At 42.9% G+C, this 19,823-nt stretch overlaps 1 protein-coding gene and 1 long non-coding RNA gene across 2 annotated transcripts in view; both read left to right on the top strand.

Moving 5' to 3' along the window:
• Positions 1 to 19,823, top strand: part of bckdhb (branched chain keto acid dehydrogenase E1 subunit beta) — a 75,538-nt gene that overhangs the window by 18,237 nt on the left and 37,478 nt on the right. The window contains exons 7-8 of the mRNA XM_026186036.2: positions 598 to 695; positions 2,035 to 2,145. Coding sequence (XP_026041821.1) covers positions 598 to 695; positions 2,035 to 2,145 — 209 coding nt within the window. The remainder of the gene's footprint in view (positions 1 to 597; positions 696 to 2,034; positions 2,146 to 19,823) is intronic.
• On the top strand, positions 7,453 to 14,650 carry LOC145431774 (uncharacterized). The gene is made up of 2 exons (XR_013912070.1): positions 7,453 to 9,874; positions 9,926 to 14,650. It is a non-coding gene; the product is annotated as an uncharacterized LOC145431774 (long non-coding RNA).

Consider the following 19,823-nt stretch of genomic DNA (forward strand, 5'->3'; position numbering starts at 1 on the left):
ATGGCAGTTCTGAGTTTATGATAAGTTTTTGCGTTATAATAAATTCCATGACTGTGCTAATGTTTTCCACGACTTTAATAGCTTTTATTCAAACCATATACTTACATGCACTTTGTCTTGGACTTGAGTTCAAAGAGGGCCTGGCTGCGAGGCTCCCTCTTTTGGGCTGATATTCCGTTTGTGGCCCCTTTTCTGATTGATACCCCATCCCAATGTGTTGTTGTCAAGATTAATCAGAGTTACAAGCCCATAGCTGGCAGAGGATCTCATTAGCTCATGCATTAGATTGTGCTGATAAAAGCACACTGGCTGTGGTGAGAGATGAGGTTCTGGAAAAAGCCTAAAGAAGCATTTGAAGTGAGCCAGATAAAATGTTCAAGAGCAGGGATCTTTTTTTTGTTTTGTTTTTGAAGGTCTGTTATTTGATCAGTTTGTCATCTGGTCTGTCATTTAGAGGCACGCTTAGTTCGAGTTGGAGTATTTTAGCTAAAAATCTCAGACTTCATAGTGAAATGATGAATTAATGTTTTTTTTGTTGTTGTTGCTCATTTTACATTTTGTAGAGGTTTTGAAAGTGTATGTTTTGTTTTTTCTCAGTGGAGCAGGTTCCCGAGGACCCTTACACCATCCCACTCTCACAGGCTGAGGTCCTACAGGAAGGAAGTGATGTCACTCTGGTTGCCTGGGGAACGCAGGTAGGCAATCACACTCATCATTGACACACTCTCAGCAGGTTACCCGAGCAGTTTCAATGTTATAGTCTATCTTTGACTCATTTTCCATGGCCACAGGAATATAGGAGGGTCCAAGTTTCATTTTTACTAAATAACATTTAAACCCGGGGAGGGTAGCAGTGGATTAACTCTAAGTCTCTCCCTAGCCCCCCTTTGTGTCCCAGCAAGGTCTCTCAGCAGGCAGCCTGAGAGACCATATCTGCCCAGACTTCTCCAAGACATCAAGGCTGTCGATGATTCTCTATTAACACTACATGTCTGCTGCACACTTTCCATTGTGGCCTTTTTCTTTTCACGTGTGAGATTTTATGTTCCTCAGCTTGATATAAAGATGCCTGTAACTCAACAGGAGTCATCCCTGACTTCGATTGTACCCAGCCACTTTAACAGGCTTATCCAGGGCATCATGTACTTTCAAGCGTGGCAGGGGGAGGGTCGGACAGTGCTGAAGGAAACTGTCTAACTATTAATACTGAAGGGTGGATAGGGAGGAAAGAGGATCTAGTAAAGTAGAGGAAAACATGATTCTCCTTTCTCTAAACAGCATCCTTTACCACCCTCATTCATCCGTCTCGCTTATTTAAATGATAATAAGCAAACAATGTAACTTTTTATTCTTTAGAATTGCATTATTGAGTATTATGCTTGTTTATAAGTTTGAAGTTGTGTTTTTGTTTTTGTTTTTTCAAACTGGCACATCTGCTGACAACTATTGTAGTTGCGATCATTCAGATTTATCACAGCAATTCTTGTTTGGAAGCAATCGGGGAAAAAAATGGCTGCCAGTAAACACAGACTCAGTGAACCCAGACACTACAGTGATGAATTGATGAGGCAGGACGATTTCTACGCCTATTTTTCTTTTTCTTGTGACTTTTCACATTCAGCTTTCTTTTTGTTAGTCTGTTCTGAATCGGGTGCAATATTGGTTTAGCTGAAAGTAAAATAAAAGGCAATTCTTAAATTATTGTCATTATTATGAAATTGCATTTTTACTACCTGTAAACCAGCATAGTAGCACTTACAAAGATGTGAATATGAATGTTAAGTTACAAACTATTAGTCAAGCGCTGGCTTTTAGTTGGGATGGGTCAAAAGAGCGGTAAACAAGTTCCTAAACATTCCGAATTGTGGTGGGAAAGGAACAAGCTTTTGTTTTTCCATTCAGAAACCAACAGTGTTTTCAGCATCTGGAGATAATATAAAAATATGCCTTTTTATTGTCACATTATTTTAAGTGTAAGACTTAGTGTTACCAAATTTAAGGCAGACTGAAAAGTCTTTTTCATTTCCTGTTTAGATTCATGTGCTGAAGGAGGTGGCGTCCATGGCTCAAGAAAAACTGGGAGTATCCTGCGAGGTCATTGATCTACAGACCATCCTACCCTGGGATATCGAAACCGTTTGCAAGGTAACAGAGATGCATGCACACAGCACAAACAGAGCAAACTGAAAAAAAGTACCACAAACATTTATTTTGGTGCCACTTGTTTTTTGTAAGTAAGTGAATAAATGCATTATATATAATAGTGGAGCAATAGATGTAAAACACAGTCCACAGTCCTGCACAAAGAATGCCAGTTAAATGAAAGCTGTAATGATTAAAGTTGTTGAATAACAGGAAATAATCAGATTTGAAGAATCATATCGTTTGAGTTTCAAGCTGAATACTTTGACATCTGTTATTCATTTAGATGGTCATTTGCCATAAATACTGCTGGTCAGAGGAACCGTCTTCCTACTGGATCTTTGTTTATTGTGGTACAAAGTTGGGCAACGTTCATCTGGGCAGTGTGGTTCTCTTTGGTTCCTGATAAACAGGATCCCTTCTACCGCTGGAAAGACGCGACTGCTAGTTTATGTTGCCTCAGCCTTACACAGGCTATGGCACTCACTAAAATAAAATATTTAATTTGGGCGGGCTTTGAGAAGGGAGCTTTCTTTCCAGTGGGTATTCCATCCTTATTTACTTTTAAATACAGGAAGGAGCATGACACAAGACAGTTTGGAGAATTGTGGCCTAGAAAGATTCTTTCCTGCTCACCAAGGGCAAAGCGCCTGTAGACTAAACCACCAGGAGACCAGCTGGGGAGGGTCTGATGTTATGAAGAGACAAAAAGGCATGTCTGTCAAGTCAAACCTTAAGGAGCCTTGCAGTGAGACACGACTCATAATCATGCATCCTCTTGACACTCGGATTGCTGCCTTTTGCAATGGTCCTTGAATACATCACAAACCATCTTTGTTTGTCACCAGCTGTTTAATTTCGCATGTTTATTATCCAAGTTTCATGCTCCTCTGCTGAAAGATACACCTTCATCAGCAAGCACCAGGCTGCGCCTGCTGCCAAGCATATCTTATAACCAGCATTTAAAAGGCAGGAAGAAACTGTGGTAGGAGGGTAGTAATTTAATAGGGAGTCAATTTGAACTGATGGCAGAGACTGCAGCATTGTGTTGGCACGGAAATACTCGGAGTGAGCCGCAGTCAGTTACAGTTTGTTCAAGGGGGCTTCTCAAGTCCATGCAATCTTTCTTTCATTTTTCTTTTTTTCCTTTTTTTTTGTTGTTGTAATTTGTGCCCCATTAAAACAACTGCCATGAAATTGAATAGTGTGTTTATGTGCTGCTTAACAGGCCTGATGCCAAGCCTGCCACCTCGAGCTTGTCAACAACATCTCTGCTTGTCATTTCCTCCAACCCAATATTCCTTAAACATCTGTCAAACCCATAAACCAATTTCCCCAAACACACACACACACACACACACACACACACACACACACACACACACACACACACACACACACACAGGGCCTGTTCCTTCTTTCATATTTGGCAGTAAAGTCACTGTTGCATTAAACTAATCACTCTAGGGATACAAGTCTCTTTTTCAAGCCTCTTCTGCTGGATGAGCAGTGAAACAGCCTTTTAATCAGGCTATTATCAAATTTCAGCGAAGGCACAGAATTAATTTCAGTGCAAATCACGATTATTATCACCCAGACTAATGCACAGGAATACGCATTAACGGCTTTTATTTTATCTTTTAATTAATCAGAAACAAGCAAGCAAATAGCCAGATGTACATTATTCACAACTAAAACAAATGGAAGTAGCTTACGCAACACCTGCCATCACAAATAAAAGGTGGCAGATGCAACGCTGCGGAGACATCCAAATGCTACGGCTTGTTTATTTCAAGCATAAAAGGAGCCAAAGGCACAATGCTGAGATGACCTTTGGTTATCCAGAGGTAGACATGTCTGCCATTATTTTCATTTGGAATGGGAGACGTGTTAACAGATAGATTTTAGCATTTAAATTAAAGCTGTGTTTGTCTGCCTTTTGTGCATATATTTAAAATGCTTTACATTTCATTGGACTGGCTAGAGCTGAAACAATTAGCCGACTCATTAGTGCGCTAACGGAACAAATGATCTTTTGATATTACAAAAGATTACTTAGCTTTATTTTAAAGCCTTTAGCTTTCAATCAACTTTTAAAGGCAAAGTATCTTTAGCATTAAAATTAAGCTAAAGTTACTTTCAGCATCTGCTTTACCACAAGGGGTCACCACAGCTGGTAGTTCTGCATGTTTGATTTGGCAGATTTCCTGATACCAACCTCAGAGGGAATTTGGATGCAAACCAGTGACTTTTTTTACTCACCAAGCAAATGTGTAAAAGAGCTTATGTGGAAAATAATTAGCATTATATACAGAATAATGAAATTTTCAGCTTTCTTAAAACTATGTTTTATGAAAAATCAACTAACTTCAGCAGTCTTGAGACAATACTACAAAGCAGAGTGACACTATAGATAGAAATCTTCAAAGTTTCATACACTTTGTTGCTTATTTATGTTATAAAATGCACAAAAAGAAACACACCCCACAGTTGAAAGCTTTCACTGTTGTGGCAGTGACAGCAGGCAGTAGTACAGTGCCCTGAGTGTCCTCAGTAACCCCTCACAAGTGGTGCCCTAAAAACTGGGCGCTGTGCAGCTGCTCTGGGCTGGCAGGAGTTTAAATGCCTGAGAATCAGCAGAGCTGCAATCCACACAACCATCTAAGTTTCGTCACACTGCAACCCACCCATGCAGAACTAGTTTAAGTATAATATCTATAAATGGCTCTTTGATGCTGAATCTTTGATCAGTCCATTTGTTGTTGACTCCAAATTTTTTTTTAAAGAAAGTCACATTGGTTAAAAACCTGTTTTGTCTATGTGAGTTTAAATCCCAGAAATGCACTATATGGACAAAAGTAGTGGGCCTATATATGACACCTACAGTAGCTACTTAGCCATGGAAACATGTCCTATGAAGCTGCTGGTGCACAGTTTCTGTGCTGATGTTAATACTGAGCAGGTTTGAAACTGTGTAGTTATTGAGTCGGTAGAGCATCGAAGACATTTGTGCACTCTACAACCCTGCTGTGGTTCCTAAATGCTTCCACTTTGCAGTAATATAACTTGCAGTCAATCGTGAAATATCTTGGAGGAAAGAAATTTGACCAACTGACAGCATTATGCTGTTGCTGTTACAGCACTATGCTCAAATTCAATGACAATTTTAGAATATCCTATTCTTTCATTATTATTTTTAAAGGCAAACTCCATGGATAGGTGCTTGGTTTTATACATACAGTGGCTTGCAAAAGTATTCGGCCCCCTTGAACTTTTCCACATTTTGTCACATTACAGCCACAAACATGAATCAATTTTATTGTAATTCCACGTGAAAGACAAATACAAAGTTGTGTACACGTGAGAAGTGGAATGAAAATTATACATGATTCCAAACATTTTTTACAAATAAATAACTGAAAAGTGGGATGTGCGTAATTATTCAGCCCCCTGAGTCAATACTTTGTAGAACCACCTTTTGCTGCAATTACAGCTGCCAGTCTTTTAGGGTATGTGTCTACTAGCTTTGCACATCTAGAGACTGAAATCTTTGCCCATTCTTCTTTGCAAAACAGCTCCAGCTCAGTCAGATTAGATGGACAGCATTTGTGAACAGCAGTTTTCAGATCTTGCCACAGATTCTCGAGTGGATTTAGATCTGGACTTTGACTGGGCCATTCTAACACATGGATATGTTTTGTTTAAACCATCCCATTGTTGCCCTGGCTTTATGTTTAGGGTCGTTGTCCTGCTGGAAGGTGAACCTCCGCCCCAGTCTCACGTCTTTTGCAGACTCCAAGAGGTTTTCTTCCAAGATTGCCCTGTATTTGGCTCCATCCATCTTCCCATCAACTCTGACCAGCTTCCCTGTCCCTGCTGAAGAGAAGCACCCCCAGAGCATGATGCTGCCACCACCATATTTGACAGTGGGGATGGTGTGTTCAGAGTGATGAGCAGTGTTAGTTTTTCCGCCACACATACCGTTTTGCATTTTGGCCAAAAAGTTCCATTTTGGTCTCATCTGACCAGAGCACCTTCTTCCACATGTTTGCTGTGTCCCCCGCATGGCTTGTGGCAAACTGCAAACGGGACTTCTTATGGTTTTCTGTTAACAATGGCTTTCTTCTTGCCACTCTTCCATAAAGGCCAACTTTGTGCAGTGCACGACTAATAGTTGTCCTATGGACAGATTCCCCCACCTGAGCTGTAGATCTCTGCAGCCATGTCACCATGGGCCTCTTGGCTGCATTTCTGATCAGCGCTCTCCTTGTTCGGCCTGTGAGTTTAGGTGGACAGCCTTGTCTTGGTAGGTTTGGTAGGTAACTTGAAACGGTCTCCTCCTGACTTAGCTTGGCTGGCCATCAGTGACCCAGGTGGGAAGCCTTTGACTGACCTCCCCTGCACCCTCTCAGTAAAAGCATAAAAAAACTGATTGAGCCACACACTAGACAGCACTCCTATAAGAACTCTATTGTCTGCGTAGCTTTTTTGGAAAAGGTGAGTTACACAAAAGTAATACAAAAAGAGATACCCCCACAATAATTTGCACTCAATAAAGGACATCATTTGGGCTGAGTAGCTATCATATATGCTACCCATTAGAGGTTTCTCTCCCTAATTATGTAGAGTTGTAAGTTGAAAAAGTAATATATACGATATACGTTAAATAGTAAAGCATGGAGAACAGTGTGTTCTGTATATGATATGCAACTAGGCTTTTAGTTGTTATTTCTTACGAGATTCACATTTCTCAACACATTTGAGAAACCCCCACGGGTAAATCACACTAACAAAACATGACTCTAAAAGATAAACTCTACTACACAAGGGATGTCTTAAAATACATTTTTATCATTTCATTGACCGAGGCACTGTGAGATGGAACCGTTTTCAGTTCAGTAAATAAACAGTTAAGATTCGTTGGAGCCTTTTGAAACGGGTGTTCTCTTCTGATAAATAAATTTTCAGGACAAGTTGTGTTCTTCAGTTTAGAGAGGAAGTAGCCAAGACATTGTTAATTCAAAAGATTGTACACCTGGTGTCCAGCTTTTCCGGCAGCCTCGCGTCTCCGTAAAGCCAGCCCTTTTGTGCTGCTTATTAACTGGACGTGAGAAGCGGCGAATGTGCAGGCAGTGAGATAGGCTGCAGACACACATCCAGCTGTTGGCAGCCAATTAAAATTTCTCATGTCCGATGAGTCACATTTCCCCCCCTGTATCCTTTGAGTGGAGGATTTGTGCATGCATGTGCAGTCTGTGGTTAGCTGGTTTATTTATATATATATATATATATATATATATATAGCCCGTGAGTCGTTTTTTGAGTGTGCACGTATATAGTGAAGCACGATGTGTCTTCAAAGTAGAAATTTTTAAAGCTATACTATAAGAGAAACATTCCTTTTTCTTCCCGAGGGATCTGTTGAGGCAGCCACCAGCTACACTCAGATATAAATATATTCACGCCTCTTGTTGACAAAAGGAATCATGGGTAGAAATTACTATGAAAATACAGAAAAAGTGAGTGTATTTAATTTTGTCCCAGTGTCTCAAGCGTTCCAGTAAATGTAATAGTCGTTCTTTAAGGGATAAACAAAATGGCTGGTTTATGTCTGCCAGACCCACGGCTCAGATGATACTCTGTGGAAAGTCTTCCTGCCGTGCTTGGGCAGCGCACGTGTGGAGTTGTGTAAAGATGCTACATAAGAGCTTGCTGATTCCTTGCTAAGTGGACCGCTTTACTCCCTACTGATTAACAGCTTTTCTTGTTGAGCTGATGAGCATTTTGCCAACATTTTCATCTGTTCTTACACGGGCCTACATTTGTTTGAATTGGCCACTTGGGAGGCTTACAAAATATCTCTGCTACTCCCATTATTCTTTTGGTCCGCCGTTGGTGATTCAGCCTCATTCTCAGGTTTTCCAGACTCCGAATCCGGCCAGTGAAGAACTGACCGAAGCCAGTTTATAATTCAGTCTTCGGTTCACGCACAGGTCCTTATAGGAAGCAGCCTGTACACCTAGGATGCCCCAAGGACCTCCACAAGGGTTTTTTTCCCCCTCTCTCTTCTGTTTTCCAGTGGCTCTTCCTTAACTTCCCAATCTTTAGTACTGCCAGAATGTCAGAGTTTTAAGACATGATTATGGCGAAAAGAATTCAGAATAGCAATAATCGATAGAGGTTCAGGAAATGCTTTTTGTTAAAATCATAGTTAACCTGTGATGTGAACAAATCTCGACACGGTGGATGCAGGGTGAGAGTGAAAGAAGAATTTGGGTGGGGAAAAAACAACAAAAAAGAAAACAGTACCAACTATATTGTCCCCAGTGAGGCAAAAAGGAAAACTAAAATGCACAGTACCCAGTTTGCACAGGTAATGAAGAGCATCAAACTACAAAGACTATCAGGCTATCCACAAACTGCAAATGCATCAGTGAGGCAAGATGCTGGGGACAATAGCACCTTTTACAGAGCGCCTAGCTTTAGCTTCAAGTTGGAAAAGCAGAGAGGAGCAAGGGCAAGTGCAGACAACGAAACGGTAATTAAAGAAAGAATTCAGTCCTTATTAGTTCACCCCCATCTCCAGTGCTGCCGTCAACATGTACCGTAGCCTGAGGATAACACCAAGTAACTCTGTTGCCTTGTGAGAACCCAGTCTCTCCTGGTTTGTGAGAGGAGTATCTGCAGCAACAGCCAGTCAGCCATAAAATGTGTAGACAAACTGAGGCTGCGGTGCAGTAGTTACTTATTAATAGTCTACTACTAAAATGGAAGCGAGCTATGAACTGGAAAGTGGGTCTCTAACTGTGATTGTATTGGTGCTGGGTTGTTTGCAATACTATCTATGCTATTCATTTTTTATTTTTTATTTATTTATTTTTTGGCCTGTCCCGTTTGGCTCTTTTGCCATCAGAATTGTTGTCTAAAGGCAAAGAAAGATGCCCAACGGATTTACTTTACCAAATTGACCATCCCAGCTTTGCCGTAATGGTCCATTTGATTCACCTTTTATTGCTTGTTTTATTTTCACTTGCTGAATACGGGACAGACTTGACTGGGGGAAAGAAGGGGAGAAAGAAAGAGGGAAAGAGAAACAGCTGAGAAGAGGGACGGGGGAGAAGGGCAAAAGACAAAAACCAACAGAACGGGCAGAGAAAAAAAATGCATATATCGATCACCTGGATCACCTGCTGAGAAAGAAAAAAAGAAAACAAGCAGAAGAGAACAAGAGTAATAGAATAAACAACATCACAATGATATATGGGAATATGACAGTAAATACTAAATATTAAACATTATTGTGCAGCACATAAGATCAACAGAACACAGTGTGCTTTGAGGTAGGAGCCAAAAAGGGTGTAGTTTGTTGCTGTGATCACCCGCGTGTACACCTGTGAGCATGGACGCGCTTGTTTTGTTTTTTTTGTTTTTTTTAAAGGTTCTTTCATGTAATGATCTGCTAGAGGGTGTGGGGGGGGGGCACAGCCCCGTCCTCCAGGGTATGAAGCAGGTATGGAGGAGATCAAAACTCCAGACATCCAGAGGCCCCCAGAACACAAGAGACCAAGGAAGACCAACAGAGGGGCAGCTGCGCCACTGTCCCAGAAAGAGCTCAGGAGAGTCCCAGATGAGGGCTCACTCAGCAGCCGCGGAGCAGAAGCCAGGGGGAGTTGCAGTGACGCGCCCGTGAGCTCCGCCGGCAGCCAGCCGTGCCTGAGTGAACGAGCCCCAGGCCGAGAGGCCGGGGGCACCCCACCTCCGAAGTGGCCCGAGCGAGCCCCAGGCTCCAGGCCCCGATAAGCGGCCGCCAAGGAGTGAGCCGGTGTGTAACTGGACGCCCATCCCCAGACACAAAGAACCACCAACGCACCGATGTCTGAGGGAGTCCGCCACTGGCAGGGGAAGTGGTGGTAGGGGGAGATAGGCCTCCAAACCTTGGAGGGCCTAAGATGTCCCCAGAGAGGTGGCGCCTGACACCCAACCTGACATATAGACACAGACATACAGGCACACACATATACAAACATCCATTCCCACCCTCATGCTCTCATATGCACTTACTCCACACTCAACCAACGTGGAGACAGACATAAAGAGACGCTGTACACACGATCACACTCCCCAAGCGTACTCTACAAACCGGGTCTAGGTACCCTTGCCCCTGGAGGGGGGAACTGCACCCAGACCCAGGTGGTGTTACCCTTTTCCCTGCGGTGGGGGGAGGCAGACCGCCCCGACTCCGCAGCAGCAGGGAGTCCCCACACTCCAGACCGCAGTCGGACGGCCAACTCCTCCTCCTAGCCCCCCCGCTCCAGCAGGTCGCAGAGAATGGGGGTGAGAGAAGACTCCAAACCTCCCTCCACCCGCTCATTGTAGTGTTGATGCATGTGTGTTCTAAGGTGCATTTAAAACCCAGGAGGGCATGGAGCTACCTGCCAGAGAGCAGCAGGTAAGCGCATGGTCCCTCCTGCTGGCCCTCAATGTCTACGTGTATTTAACATTGAGAGGTGGGCAACGACGCCAGGGGTGAGGTGTACACCCTGATGGTACTTTGGACTCCGTGTATCGTGCCCACCCCCAAGATCCTATATGTATGTGTAATGAGAGTGTGAGTAATGTGAATGTCTAAGTTGTGGGATAAAATTGAGGCAGAGGCAGCCAGAAGGGGACGGGGGGGGGGGGGGGGGGTAGCCTCCTCTGCACCCTGGTGACATACCCCTACTCCAAGGTCCTGCATGTGTGGGTGGTTGTGGTGGAGCGGGAAGAGGGAGGCAGCTGGAGATGGGGAGGGAAGGAAGGGAGGGGCACGTGACCCCTCCCTGGGGCCAGCTCCCCCGCTGACCCCAGTAGGCACCCCCATACTCCGCGACCCGCCAGGGAAAGGGGGCCCAGGCCCATCCAGACCGGGGCCCAGCGCAGCAGCGCCTCCCGGCCCCACAGAGCCCGGGACAGTCCACCCAACCCCACCACAGAGAAAACTGCACCCACCCCACCATCCACTCTTCTTCCAGACTACATAAGACAATAAACACCCAGGCTGAGATCTTCCTCCACCTCTCCTGTATCTCCCCCTCCTGTAGAGAGAGCCCCTGAGGAGAGGAAAGCTCCTGCAAGATGTGACAATCTTCCCCACCAGTTGAAGAGCCCCCCAGGTGGCTCGACGCACCGGCGGCACCCTGCTCCAGGGCTGGGCCCCCATGCACCCACCCGCCCACAACCCCGGCAACACACCAACCAGGACCCAAGCCCCCGAGGCCCGGCCCGGGCCCCAGCCCAGAGACGGAGCGCCCCCAGAACCTCACGTCCATCCCGGACCCACCCAGGGGCAGCCAGGCTACCAGGTCAGTAACCCACGTCCGTCAGCACAGACCCTCCCCTAGCCCCGCTGCACGCAGCCGCGAGGAAACAGTCACCTGAGAGCCAACAGAGCCCCTAACCGGACATGACCGCTACCCCGGGTTGAGCCCCCCAAGGAAGATGCCTCCGGGGAACCCCCCGACGCCCTAAGCCTGTCCCTACCCCCACACCAATCACAACAGTGAAGGCGGGACCAAACTATGACCCCCCACCCCCACTAGGTGATGGAGCTGATCAAAGGAGCCCAGAGCAATTGATCTGATGTGGTGGCAGAGGCTGTATCAAGACTAATGTAATCTAATAGATAATTTCTATATTGGTTAGAATTAAGATTATTTTTATTTTTCCAGTTCATGAGGACTGTTTTCTTGGCTATGCATAGGGCAGTGAAAACCATATGGGCGATATTCTTTTCTGAAGTGACATTATCTAAGCTGCCCAACAAACACACTAAGGGGGAAGTTGGAATGTTACATTTCAGATACTTCGATAAGTCTATTTTTTATTTTTTAAAGTTTTGTAGTTATCGGCGCAGCATGTATAAAATGCTTAGATTTAGCACCAGCAAAAACACAAAATCCACTGATATTAATGTCCTGCTTTTAGCCAAAATGAAGTTTCGTTTCATAGGAAACCCACACAGAAGAGTTCTACACTTGTCATCAATAAAACTCCTAAGTCATGTGAAAGTATGCTTCTTCTGTTTAAATGGGCTCTTGAGAAGAGAGAGCTTTCTTTCCCCTTTTATTCCTCCCGATCAGTGTTTAACAACGCTGAAAGCAAGCTGTAAATGCTAAACTTGTGCATTATCATACATAAAACTATCAGCAGACAGTCGGAGTGCTTGTTGCATTTCTTCATAACTTTTACATCACTTCTTAACAAAATTAACATTTTGCAAATGGCAAACTGCAGAAATACAGTGGGCCAAAAAGCTGTCTGTGCAATATCACCTCGGGAAGAAAGTTGTTTATAGCCTGTGTTGTGTTGGTATCTCTTTGTGTTATGCACTGCAAGTAACTATCTTTCATCTTCCTGTCTTTATCTCTTGTATGTCGTAGTGTTATTAGATTGACCCTTTGTTCTTTTTTTTCTTTTTCTTTTTTGTCTTTTTCCGCATTGTGCCAGTAAACAATTGCAGTTTGGCAGTCACAGTTTCAGTCATTTCCACTGAGTGCTCATCATCATATGCTTCAAAGTGTTGTAGTTGAAACACTGTACTGTCTTCTATATCCTGTTTACACGAAAAACCATACACACAGAAGAAACATGCAAAGCCAAAGACTTGATCTGTGTGACACTTCCAGAAAATACCACGCTGGTAGCGGTCCTTTAAGGGGGTCTTCTCAGATGTAGGGAGAATATATCAGGTATAATTTTTTTTTTTAATGTTGAGAATCCCAAACCTTTTATGATCACGGTTTGATTTTCATTGGCAACGTGTTTTTACAGCTGGTTAAAATATCAAACAACTTTGTGTGCGGCCTTGTTTATGCAGCGTGGATCTATCTGGCCGGTGAAGGAGGTCAGCATTTAGTTTTGTGATTTAGAGACCATTGAGGAAGAATTGGATGGGCTGTGGTAAAACTGTCTTACAATTGGGTCTATCTTCAATGACATGGCATTAAAGACAACAGTGAGGAGTCGTAAGCGGTGAGCAGGGTGAAAGCGCAGCCTGACTCTATGTTAGGAACTGTAGGACTACGTGACTTCAAGCGAGTGTCCCTACACCACAGTACAGCTATAAACATGTGGTCTGCAAACCTAAGCCTCCGCTTGTGTTAAGTGAAGAATTTGAATCCTCTACTACAGACAACAGAGGGATATTATAATAGCTTAGCACAGCCTATTAAAGAACTTAACAGGCACTGTTCTGCATCGTGTGTTGCTCAAACCTGTCGCGGCTGTGACTTGTCTTTTGACATAAAACCTGCTTTGACAAGTTATTTAAAGTAATTCACATTTTCTGGCATGAAACCTTTGATAAAAGACATGTTAAGTTGCTGGACTGACTGCAGTTTGTGTATGTCTGGCAGCCGTGCTGCCTGTGTTGCTTTTCTTTTGGGACGTGAGATAACTTGTAGGTCTCTGGCGTACCTGGTAACTGCTTTCTCCAGCTCACGATCCTCTCTATAATGTGCATAGCTTTCTTCCTTAATAGATGTCTCTTGGCCTGCTCTCCAGTTGAAGTCTCTGTGACTGTAGCGCTGCCTGGATCTCAACCCTTGTAGTGATGCAACCAGTTTGGCTGAACCTGTTAAACCCTCTCTAACACATGCAGGAGGAGTCACTTAGGGATACACAGTGCACGAATGCACCAATATCTCAGGTCTTATAAAATATAAATAACATTATGTCAGAGTCCCAAACAAAGGCAGAATTTACTGGATGCTTAATAGAGGAGGAAGATTTGCAGCGAGCCGTACTTGGGGAGCGATGTGCATCAGCATCTGTTCTGATTCTTGGAACTGATGCGGGTTATGATGAGTGCTCTGAGTGCGCTGGAGTCTGTTGACTCACTGTAGCAGATAAGACCTTCTTATCACATCTACGCTCAACTTGCACTCTCTCTTAATGGCTTCAGGCTGTAAATGTATGTCCTAAGGCAAAGACTGCAGGTAAACACAGTGTGTGTGTGGAAGCAGCCGGGGAGCCAGCCGGTACGCTGACATCAGTTTGTTTGCCATTCACTCAAGTGGAAAGAGATGCAAGCAAATAGAAGCCACCACCAAGCTCTGCTTGGCTTCAAGTTCAGCGTGTTGTCCCCATCTCTGCAGCTGCGGTTGCTATTGTTTTTAATACTACCTACCATAATTACAAAGGGGGAAAATGTGTCATTTGAGGTCGACTTCAACCAAGCAGAACACAATTGGACCGATGGAAAATTTTCAAAAATTTTGACCACATATTAAAGACATGTTGCTTCAAAAAATATTTTAATGTCCGGCCGTGGAAAAGTGATCACGGCTTTCTCAGATGGAAACAGTTTTCTGATAATGAATAAAAACACGATTAAGGACATGAAACCAAAACTTTTAGAACATTTATGGTAAATAAAGGAGCGTGATGTGTATTTCCAGTGGGGGGTGGGGGTGAGAGTCAATATCAGTGCATTGATTTTTTTTTTTTTTTTCCCGCCATACTCCTCAACCTCTTCTAAACATGTTTTGGAAAACCTGATTGAAATGCGTGAGTGCTAGAACTGTTGTGGTTAAGTGAGCTTTTGATTGAATGATTATTTTTCCTCATGGAGCAAAACCTTTAAATTGAGGCTCTCCATGTTTGAGTCAGTTGGTCTGCCACATCTGGCTGCAGCTTTTTTTTAATAACTCCATGACAAACATCAAGAGTTGTTCTCCATTCACCCTGATCTCAGTTACGGAGGTAAATAAATAAATAAATGATGATGATGTCAGTTTATAAATGATTCCACATTGCCAAGCATTGATTTGAGGTCAGGTGGTCAGTTTAAAGAAAGGCCTCGAGTCTGTCAGCAAAAGCTTATTCAGAGCATTCGTACTTGGTTTTAATTTTCCTGTTGCATGTGTTTGATTTTAGTTTGTCACTCCAGATTAATGCAGATGAAACCCAACCTTAAATCATGTTCACGGCCCTCCAGTTATTCCCAGCTAAGTCTCTTCTTCTTGGTGTAGATATGGAAACGGCTCACTTCTAACAAACTGAAGAAAGTCCCCATCTAAGCCAGAGACATCTCTTTTCATTTGAAGTAATTTGACGTGGCCTTGTTCCAGCCGCACCCACTGCCACCTACGCGCTTTGAATTTCAATGAAACTTCCAGTAGAAGTGACCCATCCATGCTTAATTTTAAAATATGATCATACTTGGCTAAAGACTCATTATGATAATCATGTGGACAGACAACTGTGGATAGAAACAGTTGGCCTCCAGATACAGAGATGGAGAGCCAGGATGAGTATGTTCAGTGCGTGCGTGTATGTGTGTGTGTGTGTGTGTGTGTGTGTACGGGTTCTTACTATCTTGGTGGGGACCAAAATCTGAAATTTACTATACTGGTGGGGACCAACAGCCCCCGCGGGGACCAAAATCCAGGTCCCTATGAGGTTGAATGCATTTATCACACTCAAAATGTGGTTTTGGTATCAGGGTTGCAATTAGTTTATGGTTAGGTTTAGTGTTGGGCATTCATTTTTGAGGGTTAGGGTAAGCAGCATTATGTCAATGGCAAGTCCCCACGAGGATAGATGGATGGATAGATTGGAGAGCTGGACAGGGCCATAGAAAGTCCTGAACCCATCAGCAGGACTGGTATCAGCTCCTTTGTCCAAGGAGGAACAGGGTAAGTATTGCCAGAGCTGCAAAATGACCTCCAGCAGGACACTGGTATGAATGTTTCTGACTAGAAAATCAGAAACAGATATCATAATTGTGGCCTGATGTCCCAACATCCTTTTGTGGACCCTGTGCTCACCCTGCAGCCCGATTGGCATTTGCCATAAAATACCAGAATTGACAGCTCCACCACTGGCAGCCTGTGCTTTTCACACAGTGCTGCCTGTAACATCGTTCAGCATGACAGGGTTGATGGTGGGTCAATCCTTGGACCCATTGTCAGACCCTATGCTGGTGCAGTGGGTCCTCTGTTCCACCTGGTGCACAACAATGGCCAGCCTCAATTGGCAAGAGGATGTATGCAGTTCCTGGAGGATGAAGGACTTGATACCAATGACTGTCCTTCATGCTCTCCTGACTGCTAAATACAGTAGAACACCACTGGGACATTGTTTCAGTCTGTTCGACACTGCTAGGTTGCACCTCAGATTGTCCAGGACCTCACTGATACTGTTATCCAGATCTGGTAGAATATTCCTCCGGACACCATCCGTAGTCTCATTAGGAGCATGCTATGTAGTTTAAGTATTTTCCTTAGGCTGCAGCTAAAATCTGTCTTGAGTGCACCAACAATTTTTATATGCAGGAAAAATATAGCTGCCAGCTAATTTGAATCTTGAATATATGAGGTAAAATCACCATATCAATAATGTGTTTTTAATAACGCGTGTAAATGGAGAGGCCCATTGGTTTAGTCATTAATCAGATACATTAAATTCATTCATATATTACGCTACATTACATGAGATTCATGTCAATCTGGTTCTTTTAATATACCATCCTTTTTTCTTTTTTTTCTTTTTTAAATTGAAAATAATTGTAAGCCCCAATTTTCTGTCAAAGGAAAAAACCTTTCAGCTGGCTGTGTATTCAGCCACTATTGTATAATCCAAGATACATTTTGACTTTAAAGAAGTTCAAATCTAGATATATTTGGATTCACGTCTGGATCTGTTGTAGTGTCTTGGTGCCCACTTTCAGCACTCATCTCAGTGAGCAAGCAGAGCCTGCTTTTATCTGACTGTGGTCTGGAGCTGGGCCAGAGAAGGGGCAAGCAGCCTGCTGACGATTAGCTCACAGACAAGCCGGGGCTCATGCCTCTGTTTCCCTTTCAGGCGAGGGGTTTTCTGCCAGTATCTGCTTACTGGCCCACCACAGCATCCCTAATGTCTTTGGCCCGCTGTCACACATGCACTGGAATCAATCAAACGAGAAGAAAAATGGCGCATGAAGAAAGTGGACAGAAGTTTGGGCCCCACGTTCTTATTATTGTACCCTGTGTCTATAATTACAATGTTAACACTGAGCTCTGTAGACCCAAGCAAGCAGGACTGCTACACCAGTGTTTCGGTGGTTATATCAGTGGAAAACTACTCATGCTAGTTTTTCGGTGATGGATCCAGCTCCTTCCTCGTTTTCTCCACCGACGGTGATGCTCAAAATATTGCGTAATGCAGTGGAACAGAAGAAACCAGCACTTGACTTCATAGCAGTTGTCTAATCCAGATAAAATTATCCGTGTAAATCATAAAATTTGTGATTAATTTGTGGTTTACCAGACTATTCAAGGTATAGTAATCTCCCCTGGTTGTCTCCTCCAATGTCTCCCCCCCTCCACTTTCGTCTGTCTGCTACTGACCACTTTTCCAGCCTTCCTCCTGGCAGTACCGAGCATTCACATTCCACAGCTAGGCACTGGAGATTTCTCAAATTCTTCCCAGTGTCACTCACTGGAGAAATGTGGCCTTTAAATTTGGCAAATGCACATCAAGGCACATTGAAAAGTCATATACACTCACAGTCCTGAAAATTGAAAACCTTGAAAATTAGTCATAGTTGTTCTGTAGCCAGTGATTACGACAATTCAGCCCCACACACCCTCCTCCAAATTGTATTGTAACAGGTTAATTGCCTTATTGTGTTGACGGCAGATGCAAATATCCAAATCGGGTATGGGAATCGGCTGCTGAAGGAAAATGATAAATGAAGTGGCCCTTTTCATTACGAAATAAGTCCTCTAAAATCAGTCTGCACTATAAATTGGACTGCCTGTTGCTTCTTTGGGCCAGGTTGTAGGCTTTCCACTGGAGAGGACGGTTCAGTTAAGTAGCTTTGGCCTGAGGTGTGGGCAGATTGAGATCATCGAGGTCAGCCTGCAGGCCGATAACAAGACCGAGCGGAAAACGCAGAACGTCTGAAGTCACAAGGACAGAAAGACATCCAAGAGGTCTGCTCAGATACAACACACACTACTATATTGTCCTTTGCCGAGTGATTTTCCAGCTCCTTTTAAAAGTCAGCTGTAAATCATCAAGTCAGTTACATAAACCGAAACCAAAAAGTAATAATAATTTGTCATTAATCTTAACTGTTTTTATGTTTTGCTTTTCACATCAGCTCTCTTCTAACTATTAAATATGTTCATGTTTTTCTTTTCTTTTTTACTTTTATCTTTTCAGAACTTTTATCGGCTTTGTTAACTTTTGAAGTGTTGGCAACTTTTTTTTGACTGCACGTCATGGAGTTCAGTCAGAATTGTTATGTCCTCCTTCGTACTGAAGCTAGAATTTTTTTTTTATTTTTAATTATTTATTTATTTGTTTTTCATAGTCTGACGGCAACTTGGATTCTCAGAACGTTTTGTGGCAGGAAGCAAACTCCAAAGATAGATTTGTTTGGTTGAAACGCACGTTTTTGAGATGTGCTATTAGCCTCTTGTGCAGACAAATATACAAATCTTTGCTCCTTTTTAAAGCATTGTTACCATTTAAGCCATCCAAAGACAGAAGGATAGTTCCTTTTTGCTGAGCTATTATTGGCTGTAGACACTGTGGTGCTTGTCTTGCATTATGCTGACAGCTCATGACCCAAACTTTGAATCTCAAAGGAAAAGGAAGCTCTATAACCTGTTTTGTGTATAAATAATATTAAGCGTAACTTTTTTTTCAAGGCTCTCGGCCAGTAGGTGGTTTTAAGCATTTTGTGTAAATTTCCACGGTTGATCTCGGTGGATTTAGCCTGTCTCTTTGTGTTGTGTGTTTTAATATAATCCCAGACTCTGACTACTTGTTGCTGCTAAAGATGATTCTTTTTGACTGTGGCTGGATGCTTGGACTTGGTGTTAGGCTATAAAACAAAGAGAGTACATTTAAGACTAATCAGCTGCCTCTTCAGTGGTATTGTGTATCTCATATAAAAGATGTCAGAACATATTAGAACATGCCTGTTCTGTGGCATGTAGTGAAGCATTGTTATATGATAACAAGATTATTTTTAAAAGAAAAAGCTGCTAAAGTTAAAAAAAGATGAAACCATTGCTGTCATGTAAATGCTACACATCTTTGAGGAAGGCTGCACATTTGAAAAACATCTTCAGACCATTTCTGCAGTTTTTATGTCCAGTAGCAGTTGACAAAAAATTAATTCTTTCAAGAAATTGATGATGAGGCTCACATTGTCTACAACACAACAAAAAGAGAGAATAGATTTAGGGCAGATTTTTTTTTTCTTTGTGTGTAGAGTGTTGATGTGAGCCAGATGTCATGGCCACTGAGATGCTCTTGTGCTCCTGTAGGAATGTCACTGGGACACATTAAGCCAACATCCTTTTGTGGAAGTGTGTGAAGCACTGAAGCAGGAGTTCTTCTTTTTGTTGATTAATCCTGTTTTATTTTTGCCTTGTAGCAGCTTTCAAGATTTCTGCCATCACCAGGTTTGCAGAGTATTTTTTTAATTGCTTTTTATTGTTGTCTATGTATCTGTTCAATTTTATGGAAAAAAATGGAATGAGGCATCTTTCCCTCCATTATTCAGTGATGTGTCTGGAAGTTTCTTTGGTCACATTATTTGTTAAGAAGGTCTGACTCTTGATAACATTATACTCATTTAGTCCTGAAGGTATTTTGTTGTAGTAGTAGTACCAGTAGTAATTGTAGTAGTAAGTCACAAGCTA

The sequence above is a fragment of the Astatotilapia calliptera genome, chromosome 11 (assembly GCF_964374335.1).
Source record: "Astatotilapia calliptera chromosome 11, fAstCal68.1, whole genome shotgun sequence".
Classification (NCBI taxonomy): domain Eukaryota; kingdom Metazoa; phylum Chordata; class Actinopteri; order Cichliformes; family Cichlidae; genus Astatotilapia; species Astatotilapia calliptera.